We start from the raw sequence: 26,434 nt of genomic DNA, 5'->3' as shown, positions 1-26,434 counted from the left end.
TTTTAAAATCTGCATTATATGTGATGGATCAGAACACAATAGTCTAAGTTGGTGAAGTAAAATTAGAAAAATATATACATATAACTATTTTTCAGAAATAAAAAAAACAATAATTGGCATGTGCTTATGTATTCACCCCCTTTGTTATGAAGCCCATAAAAAGCTCTGGTGCAACCAATTACCTTCAGAAGTCGCATAATTAGTGAAATGATGTCCACCTGTGTGCAATCTAAGTGTCACATGATCTGTCATTACATATACACACCTTTTTAAAAGGCTCCAGAGGCTTCAACACCTAAGCAAGAGGCACCACTAACCAAACACTGCCATGAAGACCAAGGATCTCACCAAACAAGTAACGTACAATGTTGTTGAGAAGTACAAGTCAGGGTTAGGTTATAAAAAAAATGTCCAAATCTTTGATGATCCCTAGGAGCACCATCAAATCTATCTTAACAAAATGGAAAGAACATGGCACAACAGCAAACCTGCCAAGAGACGGCTGCACACCAAAACTCACGGACCGGGCAAGGAGGGCATTAATCAGAGAGGCAGCACAGAGACCTAAGGTAACCCTGGAGGAGCTGCAGAGTTCCACAGCAGAGACTGGAGTATTTGTACATAGGATAACAATAAGCCATATGCTCCATAGAGTTGGGCTTTATGGCAGAGTGGCCAGAAGAAAGCTATTACTTTCAGCAAAAAACAAAATGGCGGGTTTTGAGTTTGCGAAAAGGCATGTGGGAGACTCCCAAAATGTATGGAGGAAGGTGCTCTGGTTTGAGGAGACTAAAATTGAACTTTTTAGTCATCAAAGAAAGCGCTACATCTGGCGCAAACCCAACAAATCCCATCACCCAAAGAACACCATCCCCCACAGTGAAACATGGTGGTGGCAGCATCATGCTGTTGGGATGTTTTTCAGCAGTCGGGACTGGGAAACTGGTCAGGGTTGAGGGAAAGATGGATGGTGCTAAATACAGGGATATTCTTTAGCAAAATCTGTACCACTCTGTGTGTGATTTGAGGCTAGGATGGAGGTTCACCTTCCAGCAGGACAATGACCCCAAACACACTGCTAAAGCAACACTTGTACTGTAAATGTGTTGGAATGGCCTAGTCAAAGCCCAGACCTCAATCCAATAGAAAATCTGTGGTCAGACCTAAAGATTGCTGTTCACAAGCACAAACCATCCAACTTGAAGAAGGAGCTGGAGCAGCTTTGCAAAGAGGAATGGGCAAAAATCCCAGTGGTAAGATGTGGCAAGCTCATAGAGACATATCCAAAACGACTTGGAGCTCTGAGCTCTGGTAGCCGCAAAAGGTGGCTCTACAAAGTATTGACTTTAGGGGGGTGAATAGTTATGCACATTGACTTTATCTGTTATTTTGTCCTATTTGTTGTTTGCTTCACAATAAAAAAAAAAAAATCTTCCAAGTTGTGGGCATGTTCTGTAAATTAAATGATGCAAACCCTCAAACAATCCATGTTAATTCCAGGTTGTGAGGCAACAAAACATGAAAAATGCCAAGGGGGTGAATACTTTTGCAAGGCACTGTAGTTAGGCCCTTGTACACTGGGGCGGTTTGCAGCCGCTATTGCGCTAATAATAGCGCCTGCAAACCGACCCGAAACAGCCGCTGCTGTCTCTCCAGTGTGAAAGCCCCGAGGGCTTTCACACTAGAGTGGTGCGCTAGCAGGACGGGAAAAAAAAGTCCTGCTAGCAGCATCTTCGGAGCGGTGAACTAGCAGTGTATACACCGCTCCTGCCCACTGAAATCAATAGGACAGCGCAACTATACCGCCGGCAAAGCGCCTCTGCAGAGGTGCTTTACGGTGGTTTTTAACCCTTTCTCAGCCGCTAGCGGGGGGTAAAACTGCCCCGCTATCGGCTGAATACCGAGGGTAAAGCACCGCTAACAATAGCGGCGCTTTACCGCCGACGCCGCCCCCACCCCAGTGTGAAAGGGGCCTTACATTGATCCAAGCTTATTATTTCGCTTATTATCTAAAACAACAGAATTATACAACACAAACCCTTTGAAGATGTACACAGGCAACTACAGAGAAACATACTATAAGGCTGGGTTCACACTGGGTTTCCTTGCATCCACTTCGCATGAAAGTAAACTGTGAGCGGCTCTCAATGAAGCCGGTTCACACATCTCCAGGGCGGCCACGGTCCGCACTGAAAAAGGGTCCTGTGCATCTTTGGCTCCATTTCAGGTCCAAATTCAGGCAAAAATTCCAGCCTGATTTGCCCCCGAAACAGAGAACAGACCCACCGGACCCCCTGCTGCGAGCCGTGGCTACAGCTAGTGTGAACCCAGCCTAATAGTAAAATAGAAAAATGCAACTCACTTGAGACCGGGAAGATCCTTCACACTAGCTGTGATTTCTGATGCTTCAGGTAAAAGTTTCTCCACTAGTTCCAGAGGGCCCCAGAAGGACTTATTCTGTCCAAGAAATGTCTTCTTACCTAGCAAAGAGTAAAACACAAAATGTATCCTTTTATAAAATGTGGCAAGACATTTCCTTGTGATACAAACACTTAAAGTGGTACTAAACGCTATTCTTTAAAAACCCGCTGACAGGTAGGGTTTTTATAACAGAACAAACCCTAGGAGGTCTCCTCTGTCATAAATGCCTGCAGGTCATCAAGTAATGTGCAGCTAAGACCACATTTAAGGCTTGCTCTGTGTGCCCCTGTGATGTGACTCCCATGTACATGCGTAAGAGTGAAGTCACTGAAGCCCGGCCATTCAAGCGGCCGGAGATTCGGACCCCAGAAGAAAGACCGGGTTAACATGGAAGCACCAGGGAACAGGGGGAGCCGTGACAGCCCAGTGCTGGAGAGCTCAGTTTGTAGGCAAGTCTCTCATAATGTACTAGTATGGAGTTATGGATTATGGCTTAAACCTGCTGGGGGGCATTTTTTTTTTAGTTTCTTAGAGACTTTACTAACGCTTGTGGAACTTAAAAGGGGTTGTAAAGCTTCAAGGTTTTTCACCTCAATGCATTCTATGCTAGGAGGTTAAAGACCTCCTATAATGCTGCAGCCAACCCCCCCCCCCCCCCCCCCCGAGCCCCTGTTTTACTTACCTGTACCCCCTCTATCTCGTCCCGTGGACGAGCACACCAGCAAAAGCCGGTGTCTCGGGTCCTGATTGGATGAATTGATAGCAGCGCAGTCATTGGTTTCTGCTGCTGTCAATCAAATCCAATGACCCGGGGCCGAGTCATACATTTGGCTTCTATGGACGGCGAATGAATGACTCGGGAGCGTGCCCGCAAGGTAACCCCCCCGGGAGAGTGCTTCTCCCAGGGGGTTATCTAATGCGGGGAGGAGCCGCGAGAGCCGCCGAGTGACCCCAGAAGAGGATGTTCAGGGCTACTCTGTGCAAAACGAGCTGCACAGTGGAGGTAAGTATGACATGTTTGTTATTAAATAAAAAAAAGAACACGAAGCTTTAGTGTCACTTTAAGTCTACAATGGAAGTTTCTTTATGTCCCCCCCCCCCCCCCGTACCACATTATGCACATTATTTTTTGAGGGGAAGCGGGTACCTAGTTTTGATAGGTACTCACTCTCACTCTAGCTCATTCGCATATGCAAACCAAGCAGAAGTTTGGCCCCCCCTCTCTTTGCTCGCAGCCTTCTGGGACAGGTCACAGGTCCCAGAAGCCTGCAGGACCATTCATAAAGTGCAGCAAAAGTCATGCATGGGCAGTGGGAGGTTGGCTGTGAAGTCACAAGGAGTCAGCCAGTTTCTCACATTAAACATGCCAGCGCTGGGGACCTGAAGACTGGCGAAGAACCTGCTTGAGTGAGGACGGCGCTGGATCCCTAGACAGGTAAGTGTTCTTTTAATAAAAGTCAGCAGCTATAGTATTTGTAGCTGCCGACTTAAAATTTTTTCTTTCTAGAGTGAAGATCATCTTTAACTCATAGAAAGTTAGGATGTTTTTCCATATGTATATATTGGCAGAAATTTAAGGATGGCCAACTTCTAAGTTCTGCATTAGGGATTGCTAATCTCAAAGAAAAAAACAGAACAAATACATGATCAATAAAAGTACAATGTTCTCTGTACATCACTATCATCTTGTGTATAGATTAATGTTATTAAAGCAAAACTTTACTCTCTCAAGAGTAAAGCCCTGTACACACGGGCAGAATGTTTGCCAGTACAAAAAATACCAACTGACATTCTGCCCGTGTGTAAGTCAGACTATTCTAAAGAAAATGGCCATTTGGCCGGCTTCTGACGGACGTGCATGCTGGAAAACCAGCAGCTGACCGACTCCCGATCAGCACTCTCAGCCAATGGCAGAGAGCGCTGATCTGAGTGTTCCGGCATGGGGGACGTTCCCCTGTCAGAGCACAACAGCTCAGCAGGGGAGATCGAATGTCCTAACCTTGCATAGTTAGTACAGCGGCTCCTGACCGCAGCTGTCAGGTTTTTTTTTTGTGCAACCTGTGGGGTTGCATGACATAAACTGTAGTGTGTACCAGGCTTAACTGTTTTTGATCCCTATGCTACTAGCCATAATAAATAAATATAGATTGAAATGAATATTCTATCTACTTGTTTTAACCTTTATCTTTTTACATTTCTTCAGTTGCTTTCTGGTTTCTGGCCTAGGCCAAAACAATGTCATACATCCTATTTTTTTTTTTTTTTTTCTTTCATCTGGAGGCGGGGTTTTCTCAGCTAAGCATACTCTCCGGCCTGCATGCATGAGCGAAGGGCAGATGGATTCCAGGAAGTAAATGCTACATGAAATATCTGCTCTTACGCAAGATGGACAGGGCTTGAGATGCTAGGGGGCATTCACCCGCCTATGTGGAATGAAACTCAGATTTAAGAGAACATGTATGTGGCCAGAATGTCTGTGTACATGAACCTTATAGTAGCTGTAATGGTCTAACTTACAGAAACAGCATATCTAACAATATCTCAACATTTACATTTGGCATGCCACTACCACTAGCCATACCTTTTAAGCCATGCTTTAGACAGTGCTCCATAACCACAAAGAACTGCTGCAGAGGTGCATAGTCAGAGTCCAGGGTCCGCCCCAGATTAAGCGCAGACTCAATTAAGCCCTTTATACTCAACTTTGCCATGTTCATGAGATTCATACGTTCGTTGGCCATCAGGTAATTGGGATCTAGGGAAAAAAAAAATAAATAAAATTTAAATAAAAAACAATTCAAGTATGATGCTAACATGATGCTAACATGAGTCTGAATATCATCTAGGTGCAAGGTCTGGATATTTGAAATATTTGACCCAGGCCACACATCTCTATTACATGGTGGATTGATGGGATTAGTCATTTATACCAAAAGATAAAGATGCTTGTTCTTTCTCTTCATTTCACAGGAAGTGACAAGAACAGTGCATTTCATGCCAGATCAACGGTTATATTCTGTACTTGCTGAAAATGTTCTTAGCCAGAAAAACTAAAATGAAATCAACTGCAATACATTACATTTTTGTTTTTAGGTTTAGATATGCTTTGACAGTCAACAAGCATGCATACTCGCAGCGACAAATTTGACAGCACTTAAATAACCAACCTAGTAAAACACTTGATACAGGCAACAGATCAAGTTATTGCTTTGATTTTTACCGCCCGCTCAGGTTTTATTCAAAGTGCCATTATTGGGCTAGTTTAACAAGAAAACAAAGACAAGAAAACAAGTAACAATTCCATAGCAGCCAGAGTGTTCCCTTTCTGCTGGTAAAAGTAGTCAGACAGGAGTCAGCTGATATTTGGCTGCAGTAGATTGCTGCGGGTCACTCCTCATTCATTAAATGAACGTATTACATTTCTGGAACACTAGAATGCCAAAGTAATAATGTGAATACAATAGGGGTTTGTCTACCATTTTAACAGCATACAATGGAACAACAGAGGAATTCTCAGAGTATTCACTTTACCAAAATAGTTCAGTATAAGTAGGAAAAGGATTTCCGCTAGAGTAGAGTAAACACTTGCAGTTGGTAAAGTGTATGTTAACATTAAAAAAAAAAAAAAAGTAAATAAAATAATAATAATATTTTTATTTATATATATATATATATATATATATATATATATATATATATATATATATATATATATATATATATATATATATATATATATACACATATATATATATATATATATACATATATATATACACACACACACACACACACACACACACACACACACACACACACACACATCCTCAGGTTATATCCCTTCGAAGTGGAAGTAAACTCCATCTCTGACCTTTACCTATAGGTAAGCCTTATTATAGGCTTATCTTGTAGGTACTGTAAAGATCTCCTAAACATGTACCTTTTAGGAGAGATTTACTGTACATGCAGCCAGTGACGTCACTGGCGCATGCGCTCTGGCGTAACGGCCCGGGTAGAGAGCCCTGTGCCGTAAATGGAGGCTCTCGTGCGCATGCGTGTGAGTAACGTCATTGCGGCTTTGGCCAGTGACACAGTCGGAGCCTGCGAACCCAGAAGGAAGATGGGAGCGCCTGCAACGGTGACAGCTCAGCGCTGGAAGGGCTTAGTTTTAAGGCAAGTTTAACATAATGTGCTAGTCTGCGATGCAGACTAGCACATTATGGCATTACCTTGCAGGGTACATACAAAAAAAACAAAAAACAAAAAAACGCCCAGCTGTTTACTACCGCTTTAACTGCTTTCCGCCCACCCACCGTCAAATGACGACGGAGCGGTGTGGCTCTCCTTTTGGGACATATGACGGCCGCTAGGACATGGCGCGACCCCGATCTGTGTAAAGAGCCGCGTCCACGGCTCTTTAACCATGTGATTGGCTGTGTCCACTTACAGCCGGCCACATGTAAACACGGAGATGCCGGTAATCGGCTCTCCTCACCTCACACTGACAGAGTGTAAGGCGAGGAGAGCCGATCAGCGGCATCTCCTCACAGGGGGACATCTAGGAATGTAATCAGGGCACAGATCATCAGTGCCCTGATTACAATAAAGAAATATAATGTCACAATACAGTGCCCACCATTGCCAACCAATGCCAGTATACAGTGCCCACCAGTGGCAGCAATCAGTGCCCACTACTGCCCCAAATCAGTGCTCATTAGCCATGCCAGTCAGTGCTGGCAATCAGTGCCACCTAACAGTGCTGCCCATCACTGCTGTCGATCAATGCCCATCAGTGTCACCCATCAGTGCCACCCAATGCCCATCAGTGCCACATATCAGTGCCCACAGGTATGGCATATTAGTGCCTCCTCATCAATGCCCACCAGTTCAGCCTATCAGTGCCCATCGGTGCCGCATCATCAGCGCACATCAGTGAAGGCGAAAAATTACTTAGTTGCAAAATTTACTGACAGAAAAAAAGGAAAAAACATTTTTTTTTCAAAATTGTTGGTCTTTTTTTTTTTTGTAAAAAATAAAAAACCCAGCAGTGATTAAATACCACCAAAAGAAAGCTCTATTTGTGTGAAGAAAATGATAAAAAAATTGTTTGGGTACAGTGTAGCACAACCGCGCAATTGTCATAAGTGCGACAGCGCTGAAAGCTGAAAAATGGCCTGGGCAGGAAGGGGGTGTAAGTGCCTGGTAGGCACTGAGGCTGCATTCACACAGGAGCATTGCGTTTTTTCATACGTTTGTATGTGTGTTTTTGAGCGTCTGTGTGCAGAGTTTTTAAAACGTTTTTGAGCTTTGGTATTTTTTTAATTAGCCAATACAGAAATATATAAATCGGTTTCATCATTTGTTGCTATGTTTTTTTTTTTTTTTTATCTGCTTTAATTTTTTATTCATTCATTTTTTTTTACTTTTCTTTGTAATGGGTTAAGGGTTAAAGGTTTGGGTTAGGGGTTAATCCTTTTAATATTTTTTCATTTTGGTAGGTTAGGGGTTAATATTAGGGTTAGGCCCCTTTTACACATGCGATCCGTTTGTCCATTTTTCCATCTGCTTCCGTCAACATCCATATTTTTTGAACGAAACAACACACTATTTTTCATCCGTTAAAAAAAACGGACGAAAAACAGATGTGAAAACGAACAAACTGTCCGTTTTTCATCGGTAGTGGATGTAAATAAAACTGACGAGAAACTGATAAAACTGATGTAAACTTCATCCGTTTTTTTTTTTTTGAAAAGACATGACTGAACTGATGAAATGAACGGTCTGCATGTGTGTGAAAGGGGCCTTAGGGTTTAGGATTAGGGGTTAATAGTGTTTAATAATAGGATCAGGGGTTAATAAATAGTGTTAGGGATATAGATTATATATTTATTTATTTTTTTGTGTTTTTTATTATTTAAATTTATTATTATTCATTTAATTATTGCATTTCAGCAGAAAAACGCTCAAAAACACACGACAAAAAAAAAAAAAAAAAGCACTAAAAACACACAATAGTGCTCAAATCATGTGTTTATATGCATTTCTATGGAACAAAAAACACAAAAATGCACCAATCTGTCCAATTCGAGCTACAAAAAAAATCTCCAGATCTTTTTTGAGCTTCAGGTGGCTTGTAGTGGAGATGTGAAACAACTACACAGGGAATAATTGTTTTTTTTTCTCCTCCGGTCTTTTGGAGCTTTGAGCTGTGTGAGGTGTGAATGGGGCAAAAAACTGGCCATACATTATGCAAATTGCAGCTGGTTGTGGATGAACCTGCTGAAATTCACTCCGTGGGTAAAGCGGTCAGCTGCCTCCAGCCTGACATCTATTGACTGAAAAATTGAAGGAGCCAAAACCTACATTGGAAAATTGGTGACCAAGCAGCGACTGCATCCAATCACATGCAGTCTCTGATTATTTTGACAGCTGGCAAGGCTGTATAGTATGGATGGAGGAATCCATTACATTTTTTTCCCTGCAAGCTGAACTGAAAATACCTTTATGTGCATGACCTGCATATGACGGTAGTCTCAAGATAAAAAACTAAGAGGGCTAATACAACGCACAGGACGCAGGAAAGCTCTGAATTTCTGACTTGATCATTAGGTATTTTATTATGCCTATTAAAAAGGAAAACAAAATGTTTTAATGGTATATTTAACAGACCAGAAGTGAGCAAATAATAGAACTTTGTTGTTTGGGTTTACATACATGCCCCTGCCCCTGTATTTATTTAGCACCTGCTATAAAATTTCCCATCTGGCAGGAACTGAGTAGACAATACTTTCATAGAAGTCAGACGAAAATCTGATCGCAGCAGTGTGAACCTAGTTTAATGCCTAGTACACATGATGGCGAAAAAAAAAAAAAAAAATTGGGTTTTTAGACTGATCGTCTGATATTCTGATCGTTAGTACACAGCTTTCGAGAGATGATTGCAAAAGTTCATGCAAAAATATCCAAAAAGGGACAAGCACAACATTTTTTCTTGTACGATAACAGAACAAATGATTTTCAGTTAATTAGTATGGTATTTGTAAGAAAAAAAAATTGTATAACCAAGACCACGCATGCTTGGAAATGAAAGAATACATTACAATACATTACATCACTTCCAAAGTTGTATTATGTCTTACGTGATTTTTTGTAACCTATTGGTTTTTAAGATGAGACTAGCATGCAAAAAAAATTATAAACAAAAATGATCGTCCGATATTCTTAACGTTGTACCAAGATTTAAGTTCTTAATGAATACATTTTTGAATGATAGGCTGCAAAATGTTAGGTGCTCTAAACACACATACAGGAAAAAGAAACAAGAAGCCCAACACTCATACATGAACTGTAGTAACTGCTTACCTTCTAGAAGAACCTCAGTCAGCTCAAACCCCAAGAAAGATGGCACACAACGATGAACAAGGTTAGAACGTCTAAGTTCGGACTTGGGTTTCATCAGAGAAAGAATGAAGCCTAGCACGTGAGCAGACATTACAGAACCAGTAAGGAGTCTGACTTCTGTTTCCTCTGGCTGGGAATTTATACAAGAGGGTAACAAGCCCCTTTTGACTTGCCCCTTAACTCATTGCAAGGAGACCTTTCTTCTTTAATTACTCCATTAGGTAGCGTTCATACAAACGGACATTGTTTCAATGTTCAAGGTGGGTGAGTAATTACAGGCCAGAACACCAACAACTTTAACGTTTTAAACACTGTATTTAGGAATAGATTGGAAGCAATGTTTTATTAAAACAGAAATTGCAAGAAGTTTAAACAGACAGCCAAACAATAGTAGGTTTTATTTTCATTAAATCAGCCAGTGCAATCTTGTTGGTTCCTTTACACACTGAGACATCTAAATGAAGCAGGATAAAGTAATGTCACAGGCTTTGTGTTAATATTTTTTTAAAATATCTACAGTAATTGTTTTTTTTTTAATAAATTAGGGAATTAATAAAATGGCCCCCTCTACTTGTCCTGGTAACCACTGATGGAAAATCAAAAAATATACTGTACAGCTGTAACCAGAACAGGAACAGAGGGGAATTCATCCTATAGGGACACTTGTCCAACAACTATCTAAGAAGAGATTTTCACTGATTTGCTGTTGTGAAAAGGCCTCCAACACGACACAGATGGCAAAAGAAAAAAAAAAAAATGAAATTTTGTCCAAAGTAACTTTTTTCTTTTTAGATAGCGATTAATATATTAAACTGGCTCACTCAATCATGAAATAGTGATCGACTTCAGACCAGGAAAAATCAGCACATGGTGTGGCAGTGCAAACCAGAAAATATTGCAACCATGCAAAGTCCAAAAGTCTCCAATTTACTTTTGATCTGGCAATCACTGAACATACCAAAGCTAGCTTATACAGATGCCTGCCATTTGGAGAAGACCAATGATTGTCCTACTCTGCAAAAAATGCTAGATTTGATACCGTATGTAGCCAGTACTGTGTTTCAATGTGGACAAACACCAGCTGTATGCTCATTCCCTTCGTGATTTACTCAAAGATCTACCACTGTTTGAGTATACCAGGCCAGCCAAGCAAATAGCTGCCAAGAGCCTGGTGTAGTAGGGCCACCCAACCCGGAGCCTGTGGTTCTGGAAGCCAGGAATTCTCTACTGCGCCCATCAAAGTCTCGCTGTAGTAGAGCTGCGCGATTAATCGTTAAAAAATTACAATTCTCGATTCAGCCCCCCCTCACGATCTCATTTCAGCATTTCCATGATTCATGTAAGTGCAGAGTAGTTCTGTGCTCACAGCTGTCAAAAAAAAAAAAACAGCAGCCGGCAAAGTTTATTACAACATTGCTCAGTGCTGAGAGATAAAAAGAAACATTGCATCATTTGGTTCTTTTAGAGATCAAAGGGATGAATTTCGGTCTGTAAATGAGGTCAGTTTAACGACTAAGCCTTTCTCTGACACTTGTTGCTTACAAGTTAAAATCAGTATTTTTTGCTAGAAAATTATTTTGAAACCCCAAACATTACATATATTTTTTTAGCGGAGACCCTAGAGAATAAAATGGCAGTCTGTAATATTTTATGTCACAAATGTATTTGCGCAGCGGTCTTTCAAACTCAATTTTTTTGGGGGAAAAATACACTTCAATTAAATAATAAACTAAACAGTAAAGTTAGCCCAATTTTTTGTATAATGTGAAAGATGATGTTACGCCGAGAATCGTGATCTTTATTCTAAGGAAAAAAATGTGATTCTCATTTTATCCAGAATCGTGCAGTCTACTCAGACCCCCTTATTACCTACACATAAAAGTTGGCTTTCTGACTTGTTTTAATGTATATTTTTCAGTTTCCAAGTAACCAGCAAGACAATAAAAATAACATCTGCTGCAAGCATATCTATATCAGTGTTATTTGGCTGTACAACAGCCAGAAGGTTTTCAGGATTGAACGTATAAGAAAACAAACTGCAAGTTCCATCTATAAAAATTAAGCCCAGTTTACAAATCATGTCGCGAATGGCGAATTCCCACTCAAGATTTTAAAAGTGTGAGTAAGACGCATTTTGGTCTGGAACAGTTTACTTCAGTGTGTCCGTAAAACGTGGCTAAGCACAGAACTCTCAATAGATCACTGAGGCCTGAATTACACAAGTATGCCCAGGAACACTTATTTTAGAGCACAATAAGTGTGGACCGGTGGGGAGAGGGAGAACAATCAAACTCAGGCGTGGTTCAGTTCAGCTGTGACCAGTGTGGGTGCACCACTCTTAGTTGATCATTAGGTGTGTTCAGATCCTAGTTCAAACTCGCATGAGCTATCCCCGCCAGAAAGCTGTCACTGTACCCCGTCAATCATAAACAGCCAAGGCATTACCTTCCCCATAGTTGCATGTATTCATACAGCTGCAGGATAAGGAATGTCTTGGGCGCTTATGATTGGCGGGGCGCAGGAGCAACTTCCTGGTAGGATAGCTCAGCAGGTCTTGACTACGATTCGATCACGCCTGAGCTCATCCCTGTTGGCAATAAAACCCTAATTTTGTTTTCCACTATATAGTTCTTGATATATTGATTGCTTTGCGCAAAAGTTATAGCGCCTATAGGGGATACGTTTATAGAATTTTTTTATTTTTTTATTTTTTTTTAACAGTAATGGCGGCGATCTGTGATTTTTATCGTGGCTGCAACATTATGGCAGACATATCAGACACTGTTGACATATTTTTGGGACGATTGATAATTATACAGCGATCAGTGCTATAAAAATGCACCGATTACTGTAAAAATGTCACTGGAAGGGGTTAACACTAGGAGGCGCTCAAGGGGTTGACTGTGTTCCCTGTGTGTTTCTAACTGGTTCCTAGCTATTAGGAAATCACGATCTGCATCTCCTCTCAGAACAGAACAGGGATGTGTGTGTGTGTGTACACACACACACACATCCCTGTTCTACCTCTCGTGCCCGCGATCGCTCGTGGCCGGCGGTCATCGCAACCGCCAGTCACGAGCATCAGCACCCCCGCAGTGAAGTGGGCGCATGCGCGCCTGCTATCCCGCTTAAAGGAGCCGACGTACAGCTACGACGGCTCATGGGATTGTGCCGACCTGCCGCAGTATAATGACTGGTCGGCAAGTGGTTAATTCTTGTTGTAAGACACCTGCCCATTTTTCCTAGCACATTTTAACCTATTCTCCCTCAATATAAATGTCCTGCTGTGGGCCAATTTTACACTGCTGTATTATCTGTAACCTCTGATTTCTTAATAAGAGCTTGGTAGAAATTGGCCAGCAGGATGACAGTTTTGCATCAGCAAAAACAAGTATAGCCCCAGTGAATTACTGACCAATTTCTGTCTTTCAAAGCAGGCCTATTATGATGAAAAAGCTGTTAATGCTCAGCCATTTTTTCAACTTTCCTTCTATTAAATCTTCTGCCCTTGTTGTTTTAACTTTGGATAGTAAAACATGTGTTCTACCTTATACAGCCCACTTCCTGTTTCTTGTCTGGTAAAAAGCCTAGGCTTATGACATCATGCACAGCTCTCTCTCTCTCACAAGAGTTTGCCAGGAAGGGAGGGGGGATGAGTCACAAGAGGGCCAATGAGAGCTGCAGAGCTGGAGGTGTGTGTCTGTGTAAATCCAGGAAGTGAACAGGCAGCAGCTTCAGCTGCCCACAGTTGAAATGGATGCAGCCAGATTTAAAGGAAGGAGATTTCTGCAGCATATTTGGCAGGTACAGAAATCACAGTATATATAAAATATGCAACGTGGTTGGAGGGAAGCTTCAGGATGGCAAAGATGTTTTTATTACAAATTATGTGAGCAGACTGCAGTTCCTCTTTAAGAAAAGCCTTGAATAAAATTGAGGTGCTGCTGTATGGAAGCCAAACTTATTGTAATAAAAAAAAATTCCACATGCAAATATGTAGTGCCAGTATATGTTGTCCATAACACAATGTACATGTTTCAGGCATCCCCCCAATGACAATCAATGTTGTCCTCCAAGCCACATAAAAAGAAGACTTGCCCTGCTGTAAAAAATGTTTTTTTGCATTGGTACATTTGCCAATTTGCCCTAATATTGTTGAGAATTTAACAAAAAATGGTCTTCAAATGTAATTCATCTCTAAGTTCGGGGTTGCCATATTTTGAATATTTGAAGGTTTAACCCTTGATGCATCTAACCCAGGCAAATTTGCCCACTACCACTCCTGAGGGCTTGCTGGAGAGAAAGCCATACCGGTGGACCTGTAGTGCAAAGATCTCCCTACTCCTGTTTCATTCATTCTGTGGATCTGTGCTTCCTCCACTTCCTATTTAAGAACTGGCTAATATTTGCTCCATGTATGGGCAGCTTTAGAGTTTACATCTATTATAAGCATTTTCTGAAACTGATGATAAAATATAAACTCAGAACAATCAAACCGTGGTTTAAAATGTTTAATAAAACCCTCTGATCACCTCATTGAACAGTTTAAGTAAATACTGGTCAGGGTCAACTCCCATTTACATTTGCTTAATTACCTAATTATATAGTTGAGATGAACAATAAAAAAGGAGATATTTAAAAGCTGAAGCAATGCTGTAGATTGATGAACAGACCAGGCTTTGTAGCACCATATAAAACCTACAGCTACAATGAACATATATTTTACAGTGAGAAGACGACACCTGCCCAGAACGGTTATGCCTGTAGAATTCAGAGATGAGATTATCAAATCTAGTAAACAGCACACACTTTAAAGAGCCAAGAACCGTGCTTTCTCAGAAAATTAGAAGAGCTAAAAATATTTTTAGTCGCACTGGCTACCTGGCACCTAAAATTTGCACTGACCTGTGAAGGAACCAGCTGATTGGTTATAATCCCCAAAACATTTCTGTACATGTCAATACCATTCTAAAATTTGCAGCCAGAGCCGCCTATCAGTGCAGCCTATCAGTGCCCGTTAGTGCAGCCTATCAGTGCCCGTTAGTGCAGCCTATCAGCGGTGCCCCCTCAAATACCACTAAGGCCCCTTTCACACTGCCCAGACTTGAACGATTTTGCCGCGATTTCAGGGAATGCCTGTGTAAACTTGGTCTATGGACCTCAACTCACATCAAAAGTTGGACCAAAGTAGTACAGGGACTACTTTGAAGTCGCACAGATATGAATGGCTATCATTTGGAATTGTGGGGTAGATCATTGGGAATTGTGGGGTATGACTTGTCATGCGACTCTGAAGTCCAAAGTCGCAGGAAAAGTCGCACAAGTGTTAAAGGGACCTAAAAGAAAGCTCTGTTTGTGTGAAAAAAATGATAAAAATTTTGTTTAGGTACAGTGTTGCTTGACCGTGCTATTGTCATTCAAATTGTGACAGTACTGAAAACTAAAAATTGGCCTGGGCAGGAAGGGGGTAAAAGTACCCAGTGGGTAAGTGATTAAACAGTATTGCCATGCTAATCCTTTTCATCACCTCGCTAGAACCCATAATCTCTGCACAGAACAGCTTCTAGATCCATTTTTTCAATCCAGTTTTGTGCTTTGATACAAGAAATTAAAATGCAAGGTGCCCAGCTGTAGAACATGAAATGATAATTCTTTGGCAACAACAGCTTGGATATAAAACATAACAATATGAAATATGTTACTGCCATTTTTTGAACATAACTGCTGCTTATTTTTTTCTTTTTGTTCCCGTTTATCAAGCTAATCAAAGTTTATTATAACAGCCTATTGAACGTTTATAATATAGCTATAATTTTGGCAATAGCATGTTCATGATTATGTACTGTACATATCATGCAAATTATAAATGTCAACATGCACAATACTAAAAGCAGATTTTATAGCTTAATAAACACTGCACATTAATTAAATCCGAGGCTTTTGTCATTGACTGTCTATGGCCTTGTATGTGGCAATTCTCGACAGTACTGAAATGTGATCCAACTAGAAGAAGAGCTCGGTGTGTAGAGGTCCCTGGAGAGGCTGGATCCATTCTCCTGCCTCTGTCCATGTGATGTATCACTGTAGAATGTAACCATTACCATAGGCCACTTCTGGGAATACAAGGAAATCTCTTGGCACGCCTTGGATGATTTTCTAGAGTCATGTTCTTGGGGGCTGAACAGGGATCAGAAACATTAACATTCTGTCAGCGTATGCACATGCCAACGAGAAATCTGGTCTACGCTGGGTTTTCAAGACCTAATTGTTCACACTGAGAACAATCTCTCTATTAATATTAATACATAAGAAAATAATAATAAAAAAAATAGCTTATGCACTATTCTCATTAGACTTATTCTTAATAACAAATGAAAGAAAAAACAAAAAAAAAAAAAAAACACATTTGTCAACAATTTTAAATCAAACATTTTGCTGTTGAGACAGTGTCACCCATCAATCATGATACGGTCTTTGGTGACTCTTGTTGCATTTCAGAATTTTTTCAGTTACTGACATACAAGTTCCACCGGTTCTGTTTCTGACATGGTATGAATGTGTAGAACTAGACAGCTAATGTACTGTAGAACTATTTAGTTCAGCTGTGTAAAGTAGGTAAAAAGGTTAAAAATTGTAATGTTGGTTTTGTTTAAGTGAAGGACTTGGTCCCACCAACTAAATATTACTATATGCACCTGGAAAAGCTTTGTGTCGATTGCCTAAGTTTCCGGTGTGCTGGTTGTTGGACATATGGAGGTGAATTCAATGAAGCAATAACACTTTTCTGGCAGTATGGCTACTTTACCATGGCCTGCACCTAATTAACGGAAGCTTTGTGCCAATTTCAGTAAGTGCCGACATGTGCGCCGAATTCTGGCAGTTCTTCCTACCACCATTTTCTCACTACTGCTACCGTTTTTAACATTTGTCATGAAAAGGAGCGAGGGCATTCTAAACAATGTCTAGGACACGCTTTATGAATCCCCCAGGTAAAATCAGCAATCTTTTTCCTCCTCTTCCAAGCTAAGTGAAATCTGGTGAGGCTTCTGGCACTCACAATCACATTTGAGTCTGAGAATGATAGGGATCATTTTTCCATTTTACACACACGCTAAAATACACATTTAAAACCTCCAAAACAATATAGTTTTTCTGAAAGCAGAAAACCTGTTGAATAAGAGGATAGTTAAATTTTTGTTTTCTTTAGGAAACACAATATTTGCACAAATGATTATGAAATCTACTGTATATTTCCAGTAAGCTGAATAAAATTTTGGAACACACTTTGATCTGCATTTTTTTTGTAAAATATCAAAGATGCCAAAAAAAAAAATAAAAATAATTACTAAATACGAAATGTCAAGTCTCAAAACTATGAAGCCAGAAGTTATACATGACACATTAAAAATCTTTATAACTTCGTGACAATCCGAGATGGTGATCCTAGAATTATTCCTCTCACTCTGGCGTGTGTTGCGTTACCAAATATGTTTTGCCCAATTGTCATTAAGGTACACACACGTATCCTCTGTGTGCTTATGCGTGTACATATGTGAATTAGGGCAGGGATCCCTTCATATTTTTTTTTTTTCACCTAAATATATAACAATCACATCACCATTTCATGTTGTTGCCTATGCTACATAAAAGAAGCGGCTTCCTCTTCCGGCAGGTGCTCCAGTGGCTTTCCCTCTACCTTAACAGCGTGACTTGCTCCTGCACCTCCATCATGTTTGGTGCAATCGTGATGTTATCTGCTCCCCTCTCCTTCTTGGCCCGAGGAAGCCTTGTATTGACTGAAAAAAAATACAAGGCTTCTCCTGAATGGTGGAAGTATGGGAGTAAGCAACGCTCTTTATTAGAAATTGGGGAAGTCGCTGGAGCACCCGCCAGAAGAGGACCTCACTTCTTCTATGTAGCATACACTATAATAGCTTCACTATCAGCCACATTGACCCAAAAGTAATCCCATTCCTGGAGGTCTTCTTTAAATGCATTTTTAAAACACAAACAAGACTCATTAGACACGTATTGTCTAAAAGGTCCTACATATTGCCATAGATACACTTTCCTACACATATGCTTTTAGATAGAAGATAAAGTACATTGTACATAGGTAACCAATTTTTATTAGGTGTGTTCTTGAATCCTTCTTGGCTGACACCATTCTGACCTGCACATCATCCTCTTATGCAGCAACATGAGATGTCAGAGTTCAAACATTTTACTGTTACAGGTCTTTGTTCATGCTAGTTATCAGATATAAGAACTTGCAGGAAGCAAAAAGGCTTTTTGTCTAGCCATATTCTTTAGGGAATATGCTCTAGTCAAAGCCACCTGTTGCTTAAGAGAAAATCGTGACTTGGCATTTTAAGAAGGAAGCGTCTTTATTAGATTCTGAAGATTTGCCCCAGAAACCCAGCATGAAAAGATGGCAGATTAAAAAATAGACCACCTAAGGTACCTTATGGTAAGATTTCTGGGACCATGCGTTTCCCCATCTCTGGTCAGCACCAATAACCTAACAATAGCCTAGCATATGTTTAACCATGTATCATCCTTGTATAACACAGCGTCCTAATCAGGAAGAGCATTGTAATAATTTTTGGTAAGCTTTCAAAAAAGCTGAAAGTAAGGCATGATCAGACTAAATTAGGTTACATGTAATGTGATAAAAAGTAAAAAAAAAAAAAAAACACTCTGCATCCTGGTCCATAGTAAAATATCATGGTCAAATATACAACTTGCAGGATTTGTAGGATTATAAAGCTGGCTACATGCTCATAGATCTAACAGATACCTCCATCTACAGCAACAATGAAGATGGACAGCCCATTGTTGGGCTATTGTTTTATGACGATGCCACCAACTGTTATGCTGCGTACACACGAGCGGACTTTTCGACCGGACTGGTCCGACAGTCTATCCGACGGACTTTCGACAGACTTTCCCAACAAACGGATTTGCCTACACACGATCACACCAAAGTCTGACAGATTTGTACGTGATGACGTACAACCAGACTAAAATAAGGACGTTGATAGCCAGTAGCCAATAGCTGTCCTAGCGTCGGTTTTAGTCCGTCGCACTAGCATACAGACGAGCGGATTTTTCGACCGGACTCGAGTCTGTCGGAAAGATTTGAAACATGATTTATTTCTAGGTCCATCAGACTTTTGGGAAAAAAAGTCCGCTGGAGCCCACACACGATCGAATTGTCCGACGGAGTCCGGTCCGCTGGAAAGTCCGCTCGTGTGTACGCGGCATTAGAATACCTGAACATCTAATCACCATCTAACTGGTATTTGGCTAACAATTTTCCAACAGGCTTATTTCACAATTAGTTAAATGAACAAATGACTTTTGCTGAATGGAGCTATGTTAGCAAGGCCACATCCACCGCTTGAAGTTCAGCAGAGTTGGCAGGAATTGCATAAAATTCAAGCAGAGTATTGCCAGCTTAAAGTGATTGTAAAAGTTGTGTTTGGTTTCCAATAACAAACTTGTTATAGTTACCTGCTCTGTGTAATGGTTTTGCACAGAGCAACCATAATCCTCTTTTTTTTGGGTCCCCCTGCTGGATTCTCCCCCCTGCTGAGTGCTCCCAATAGCAAGCCTCTTGCTGTGGGGTCACTCAAGCAGGCTCGCTCTCAAGCCACGCTCCTGTGAATGGACATTGACCATTCACACACAGAGCGCGGCCTGGCCCCGTCCCCAGCTCTCTCCTCATTGGCATATTGGCTGTAATTGACAGCGGTAGGAGCCAATGACACCCACTGCTGTGTAAGCCAATGAGGAGAGAGAGACCCGGGAGCAAGTATGTATAAGGGGGGCTGAGGGGGAGCTCCACTCTGAAGTTTTTTTTACCTTAAAGTAGATGTTCATTCATGACATTTGAGCTGAGCACATATCTTCAGTGTTTTCTTATCTCTCTTCAAAGCACTAAGTCCCGTGGCTTTCTCCTGCTCTATTCTGTTATTACCCTGATAACAGCTGACAAGTTCTCCATCAACTACAATAAAACCAGCCTGAAATTTGTGTCAGGGGAGGTTGCTATAAATATATTAGCAGAGAGCTTGCCGTGTTACAGGTCAGCTCTGCACGTCTCTACGTGTGTGTGTGTGTGTGTGTGTGTGTGTGTGTGTGTGTGTGTGTGTGTGTGTGTGTGTAGACTGCAGCTGCTGATCAAAAAAAATTGTAGGAAGCCAATTTTTCACCATTGACAAGAAGATCTCTAGCTGCTACAAAACTGCTGGTCAGACATGGTCCGCTAATGGTAATGATCATGTGCAAACTGCAGTAATCAGGGCTCTAATCCATTGCAAAGTGCTTTGAATTTAAGTTATCAAGCTTGATTATTGGTTGATTAGCTTATTGGAGTAGAATAGAGTATAGAGATGACCTCATCTTTAACCCGCCATCCCTCCACTAACCAATCAGTCTTGACCAAGTTCTATTAATTTAACTGTATTGGAAAAAGTAAATGGTCGGGGCCTGCTGTAATGTTTGGGCTATAAAAAACGGCTGAACAGAAATATGCAGTTTTGGCAGATATGACAGTTTGTATGTACAGCATGTGGGTGTGTGTATATGCAGTATTTCACCTGTGCATTTAGCAATTTGCAAAGCTCCCAACTGTCCCTGATTTCGAAGGACCATCCCTGATTCGGAACAATGTCCCTCTGTCCTCCTCATTTGTCCCTCATTTTGATCTGATCTATATAGATGTATATAAAATTCACTTTTTATCTATCAAAAAGCGTTTCCCAGTGTTAAACCTTTCATATAATTTCTAAATTTCTGCATTTGTACATTTCAAACGCAAATATAAATAGGAATAGAAGTGGTAATAAAGCACTTGTGGGTTTAGCCAAACTTTTTTTCCCACATAATTCTCCTTTAAGGGGGTATGGCAGGATGTGTGTCCTATGCCTACATACTTTTGCTAATAGGTGTTCCTCGTTCCCATCTCGAAAAGTTGGGAGGTATGAATGTGTCAAACTTAAGCTTTAAAGGAAGGGGTGCGACGAATGGAAATTTTGGATCTTGAAACCGATAACGAAAATGAAGGATGCACTAGGCCGAAAACCGAAACTGAAAATGACAGATACAGAAGATAGAGACTGCAGACATGATACAAGAGATCAATACAGCCTCACCAGTGTCCATCAAATGCAGCCAGCTTTGCCCAGCAGCCTCACCAGTGCCCGTCATATGCAGCCTTCCTGTACCCAACAGCCTCACCAGTGCCCGGATCAGAGTGGTGACAACAGGAGACTGCAGAGATCCATGTGTATTTATCCACAGAGGAAAAATGTAAATATATATATATATATATATATATATATATATATATATATATATATATATAAAAATAAATATATAAAATCTCTGTGTAAATCCAGGAAGTGAATAGGCAGCGGCTTCAGCTGCCCACAGTTAAAATGGCTGCAGCCAAACTCAGTGGGGAGGGAGATTTCTGCTGCATATTTGGCAAGTATAGAATCACAGTATCACAGTATATATTAAATAATATGCAAAGTGGTTGGAGGGAAGCTTCAGAATGGCAAAGCTGTTTTTATTACAAATTATGTGAGCAGACTGCAGTTCCTCTTTAAGCGCGATTATGTCTTGCTACTTGGATAAGGTTTGTATATTCTATAGCAGTGGTCATCAACGCTGTCCTCAGGGCCCAGTAACAGGCCAGGTTTTATGTATTACCTTGGGGAGATGCAGACTAGAATACTGCAATCATTGAGCAGTAAAGGATATCACCTGTGATGTATTTCAGTTATCTTGCAAACCTGGCCTGTTAGTGGGCCCTGAGGACAGGGTTGATGACCACTGTTCTATAGGGTTAAAATCACACTGGAATCCCACCAAAGTAGTGGGATTGCTCTGTGCCTAGTTGCATTGATGTGAACGAGCACCACTGAAAACAATGTGAATTCCCTTGTCATGCTATTCTGAGCGACTCAAATCACTTCTGAAATTGCACTAGAGTGAACCAGGCCTAAAGCTGTACTCCAGGAAAAGTCTAAAGTCCTCCCTTGCAGTAGGGTTCATGGCTCATTTAGGTCTAAGGGGGCCCAGGTAAAACCGTTTTACTTACCCAATCCTCTGCTTTTACAGGTTCCTTTGCACTGCTAGACTGGACCCACAGACTCTTCTCCCCTGCACTCCAGCAGTCAGATGTCTCCAATGTCATTGAGGCTGACGTAAGGCCCTTAAACGCAAGGACATTGAGAGACCGTCCACTGCCAAAGTATCAGTGGAGGATCAGGTAAGTAAATGTGCTTTTACCTTCCCCTAGACCTGGGGTGTCAAACTCAATTTCATCACTGGCTGCATCAGCGTTATGGTTGCTCTCAAAGTTCTTAGTTGTATCCGTAAGACTATATAAATTTATCCAAGGCTTTTTTTATCATAAAATAGGTGCAGGAACTCAACCACACCCTTCCGCCAAACCTCATGGAAGGGTAGGTGTGGCCCAATTGCATAGTGGGAGGATCTTAAAGGGGAAATAAATACCAGGAGTGCATAGTGAGGAATTCAGGGACTCTATGTACAGTTTCAAGGGTGTCCTATGCACAGAGTGCAGAGTTCAGAGGTGCATTACATACCAATTGCAGGGTTCAGGGGTGTGCTATGTGCAGTGTAAAGGGTTCAACATGGTTCAGCTCTCTTTTACAGGCTGGCCACATCTCACTTCCATTCTTTCCCCTGGGTGCGAGGGCCATATGAAATGGCCTAGCAGGTTGGATTTGGCCAGCGGGCCTAGCGTTTGACATATGGTGAATCTGGAAAGTATTCACAGCACTTCACTTTTTCCACCTTTTGTTAGCTTACAGCCTTATTCCAAAATTGATTAAATTCACCATTTGCCTCAAAATTCTATAAATCCTGCCATTCAGGCCAAAGAGTTCAATCTTTGTTTCATCAAACCAGAGAATTTTGTTTTTTATGGTCCGAGAGTCCTTCAGGTGCCTTTTGGCAATCTCCAGGAGGGCTGTCATGTGCCTTTTACTGAGGAGTGGCTTCCTTCTTGGCACTCTACCATACAGGCCTGATTGGTGGAGTGCTGCAGAGATGGTTGTTCTTCTGTAGGGTTCTCCTCTCTCCACAGAGAAATGCTGGAGGTCTGTCAGAGTGACCATCAGGTTTTTGGTCATCTTCCTGACTAAGGCCCTTCTTCCCCGATTGCTCAGTTTGGCCGGGCGGCCCGCTCTAGGAAGAGTGCTGGTGGTTCTTCCATTGATGGATGATGGAGGCCACTGTGCTCACTGGGACCTTTAATTCTGCAGAAATGCTTCTGTACCCTTCCTCAGATCTGTGCCTCGACATAATCCTGTCTTGGAGGTCTACAAACAATTTCTTGGACTTCATGGATTGGTTTGTATTCTGGCATGCACTGTTAACTATGGGACCTTATATAGACAGGTATGTGCCTTTCCAAATCAAGTCCAATCAACTGAATTTACCACAGGTGGACTCCAATCAAGTTGTAGAAACATCTCAAGGATGATCAGTGGAAACATGATGCACCTGAGCTCAATTTCGAGTTTCATGGCAAAGGCTGTGAATATGTACATGTGATTTTTTTTTTTCGTTTTTTATTTTTAATAAATTTGCAAAGATTTAAAAAAAAAAACGTATTTCACGTTGTCATTATGGGGTATTGTCTGTGGAATTTTGAGGAGAATAATGAATTTAATCAATTTTGAAATAAGGCTGTGACATATGTGGAAAAAGTGAAGCGCTGTGAATACTTTCCGGATTGACTGTACGTACCCTAGACTTAACACTCATTTGGTCCCCTAGGCTTTTACTTTTTACGCAGTTGGGCTAGTCAGAATCCCAACAGATGCTATGGACTTAGGGTTGCCACCTCATCCCTTTAAAACCAAACACATATTAATTACACAGGTTCTGTGGCTGATTAAGGTGGTAATTAAACTCACTTGGTGCCTTATTTGCATTAAACCTCAGAACCTGTATAATTCATGTGTGTTCGGGTTTAAAGGGATGAGGTGGCAACCCTAAGTCCATAGCATCTGTTGGGATTCTGACTAGCCCAACTGCGTAAAAAGTAAAAGCCTAGGGGACTTGTGGGTTTAGCCAAACTTTTTTTCCCACATAATTCTCCTTTAAGGGGGTATGGCAGGATGTGTGTCCTATGCCTACATACTTTTGCTAATAGGTGTTCCTCGTTCCCATCTCGAAAAGTTGGGAGGTATGAATGTGTCAAACTTAAGCTTTAAAGGAAGGGGTGCGACGAATGGAAATTTTGGATGAGGTGGCAACCCTATATGGACTACTCTTGCCAATTGCATGCACAAGGGGTGAGATCTGGCCAAGACCCAGCACAACGACATAGTCAATGTAGACTTCCGACTACAGTAAATGCAGCCCATACTTTACATGGGGAGGAGCTGCAGGGGGTCTATTAATGCTAATAAATATTTTCTATTTTTTCCCCCATATAACTATTTACTTTAGTATTCGTATCACTAAGTTAGGAAAATGGATATCAACATTCATACTTACTCTGCCATTGCAGTAAAAAAAAAAGAACACGAAAACAATGATGATTCCAATGGAATAGCAGAAGGGCACAGATCACAAGGAAGTAGGTGAATATAAAACCAGGGATTTACAGGCAGACAGTAGCTTTCTGTATGCTCACTGGGTCTTTTGTCTCCAAACTATTTGGGCAGAATGACATGAGCTCTACAACAAGGGAGGAGGCATTACCATTTAACCAGTTCCCTGCTGCATGCAGATAGAGCAGTCACGCAATTCAGCTCCATCCTGCAGGCCTAGCAGGTTGCTAAGGAAGGCTCACTTGATGATATGGCGTATTTCACTGCAACAACCATGACAAAAGGTAATATGAAGGTGAATGCTTATAAGCTGACGGCAAAATAGAAACATCAGCATTTCAGCATCGCTAAAAAGGATCGTTATGATGTTGTTAATGAGTCAGAATTATAGCTCCAGAGAATACAAGTGATATTCTAACATAAAACAAAAATTGATGCCTATTGTATTACTCGTATATACAATAACGACCGTGTAAACAACGGCGCAGACCAACGCACTAATGACCTTCACTAATCTAGGAAGAGGTGACTTGTGTCATAAATTAACTTAAAAAGTGGAGAATAATCGTTATTGGACTTTGTATCACTGCAAACACATAAATATCATTGTAGCTAAAAAAAAACAATTGCATGGCACAACATAAAAAAAATTGCAATTATTATTATTATAATACAGGATTTATATAGCGGCAACAGTTTGCGCAGCGCTTTACAACAATTACTGAAATTTCAGGTTGATTTTAATAAAACGCTAAGCATTAGCAGAAAGCAACTCATTTGCAACTAACCCCAGGTTTGTTTTTGATCAGAAGAATGATACAGCAGGGGATTGTGGGATGTTGTCATGGTATCGAATTGGCCCATACCTTCAGGATTAGGTTCAGGGTCTGGCGTAAGCGAAATGTCGTCAAGTTCACGCAAGCAGAGCCATTCGCCATCCATAGAGACGCGGAATTTGCAAAGGTATATGGTTTCCATTGCAGCCTGGGTTATCTTGTCCGTGGTGGGGGTTGGCATGTCGCTCTGAGGGGTAAGAGCCGTCATGATGGCCTCAGGTGGTAGAACACCCACTCGAAAATATCAGAAATAATGAAAAAAAAAAATTAAAAAAAAGGCGTTGTGAAGAGTCCAGGGGATTATTCTGAACTTAGAGAAAGCTGCACAGTTAATGTGCAAGAAAGGAATAGAGAAGATGTTCTGTAGGACTGTTTTCAGTTCTGCAAAACAGGAAAGGTGCTCTTCCTCCTTGGCTTGCTTTGGATTCCTGCGTCTGCCTCTTCCGCCCCCCTGCTGCTCTGCTGCCAATCGTCATGCGTCAAAGCTGCTTGCTAAAAGCGCAAAACTCCAGATTAAAAAGGCTCTCCTTTGTTCTAGTCAGGCAGGCAGTCAGTGACAAATGTAAAGCAGGCATCCACTGTGATGTGAATGGCCGGTATATAGGAGACAGACAGATATGGGAATCCAAAGAGGGCAGCAGGTCTGCACAGCCCAGGCACTTGTGATCTTGTAGGATTGGTTGTGCGCAGTAAGCAGGGTGTTGACCAAAATGGCTGACTAATGAAGAGAAGAGAAAATTCACACTCATGTGACCAGGGATGCTCAGAGCGTAAGCAAGTCCCAGAATGCTGCTGATGCAGGGAGAAGCAATTAAAATGTTCTGTCCTTCAATACCCAACCCTATTGCTTGCTCTGTGACAGCCATCCCCTCCCTGATCAGACTCCACCTTGCTTCAGACTCGACTAGCAAACTGAAAATCAGATCAAACACAATAAGGCTCGTCATTGATCCTGTCTCCCAGAAGACGAAGGAAACCCGTGTGATACAGCTAAAGCAATTAACCATTATTTACACCTAGACCATAGAAAGAAAAACAAGTCATAGACGTCTTCCTACTCTTATAATGATCTCCAGGCTCATTTAGCCATCTGTTGTTCTCTGTTCAGTCCTAAAAAGAATTTTAAAATTAAAAAGGCTTATTCACGTGGGCATAAAAAAATGCTGCGTTTAG

General features: G+C 41.2%; 1 protein-coding gene across 5 annotated transcripts in view; it reads right to left on the bottom strand.

Annotated features, from left to right (window-relative positions):
* RUFY3 (RUN and FYVE domain containing 3) overlaps nt 1-26,434 on the bottom strand; it is a 132,435-nt gene that overhangs the window by 60,755 nt on the left and 45,246 nt on the right. For 2 of the 5 annotated variants that reach the window (XM_073601008.1, XM_073601011.1), the window contains exons 2-3: nt 5,003-5,176; nt 2,363-2,480 (exon numbers count right to left, since the gene is read on the bottom strand). In XM_073601008.1, the coding sequence (XP_073457109.1) occupies nt 2,363-2,480; nt 5,003-5,176 (292 nt within the window). Of the gene's footprint in view, nt 1-2,362; nt 2,481-5,002; nt 5,177-25,213; nt 26,069-26,434 lie in introns of those variants that run through there. The other 3 variants (XM_073601009.1, XM_073601010.1, XM_073601012.1) reach the window with 3 other exon arrangements.

The sequence above is a fragment of the Aquarana catesbeiana genome, linkage group LG01 (genome assembly GCF_042186555.1).
Source record: "Aquarana catesbeiana isolate 2022-GZ linkage group LG01, ASM4218655v1, whole genome shotgun sequence".
Lineage (NCBI taxonomy): Eukaryota > Metazoa > Chordata > Amphibia > Anura > Ranidae > Aquarana > Aquarana catesbeiana.
This window is presented reverse-complemented; position numbering and strand designations above follow the sequence as displayed.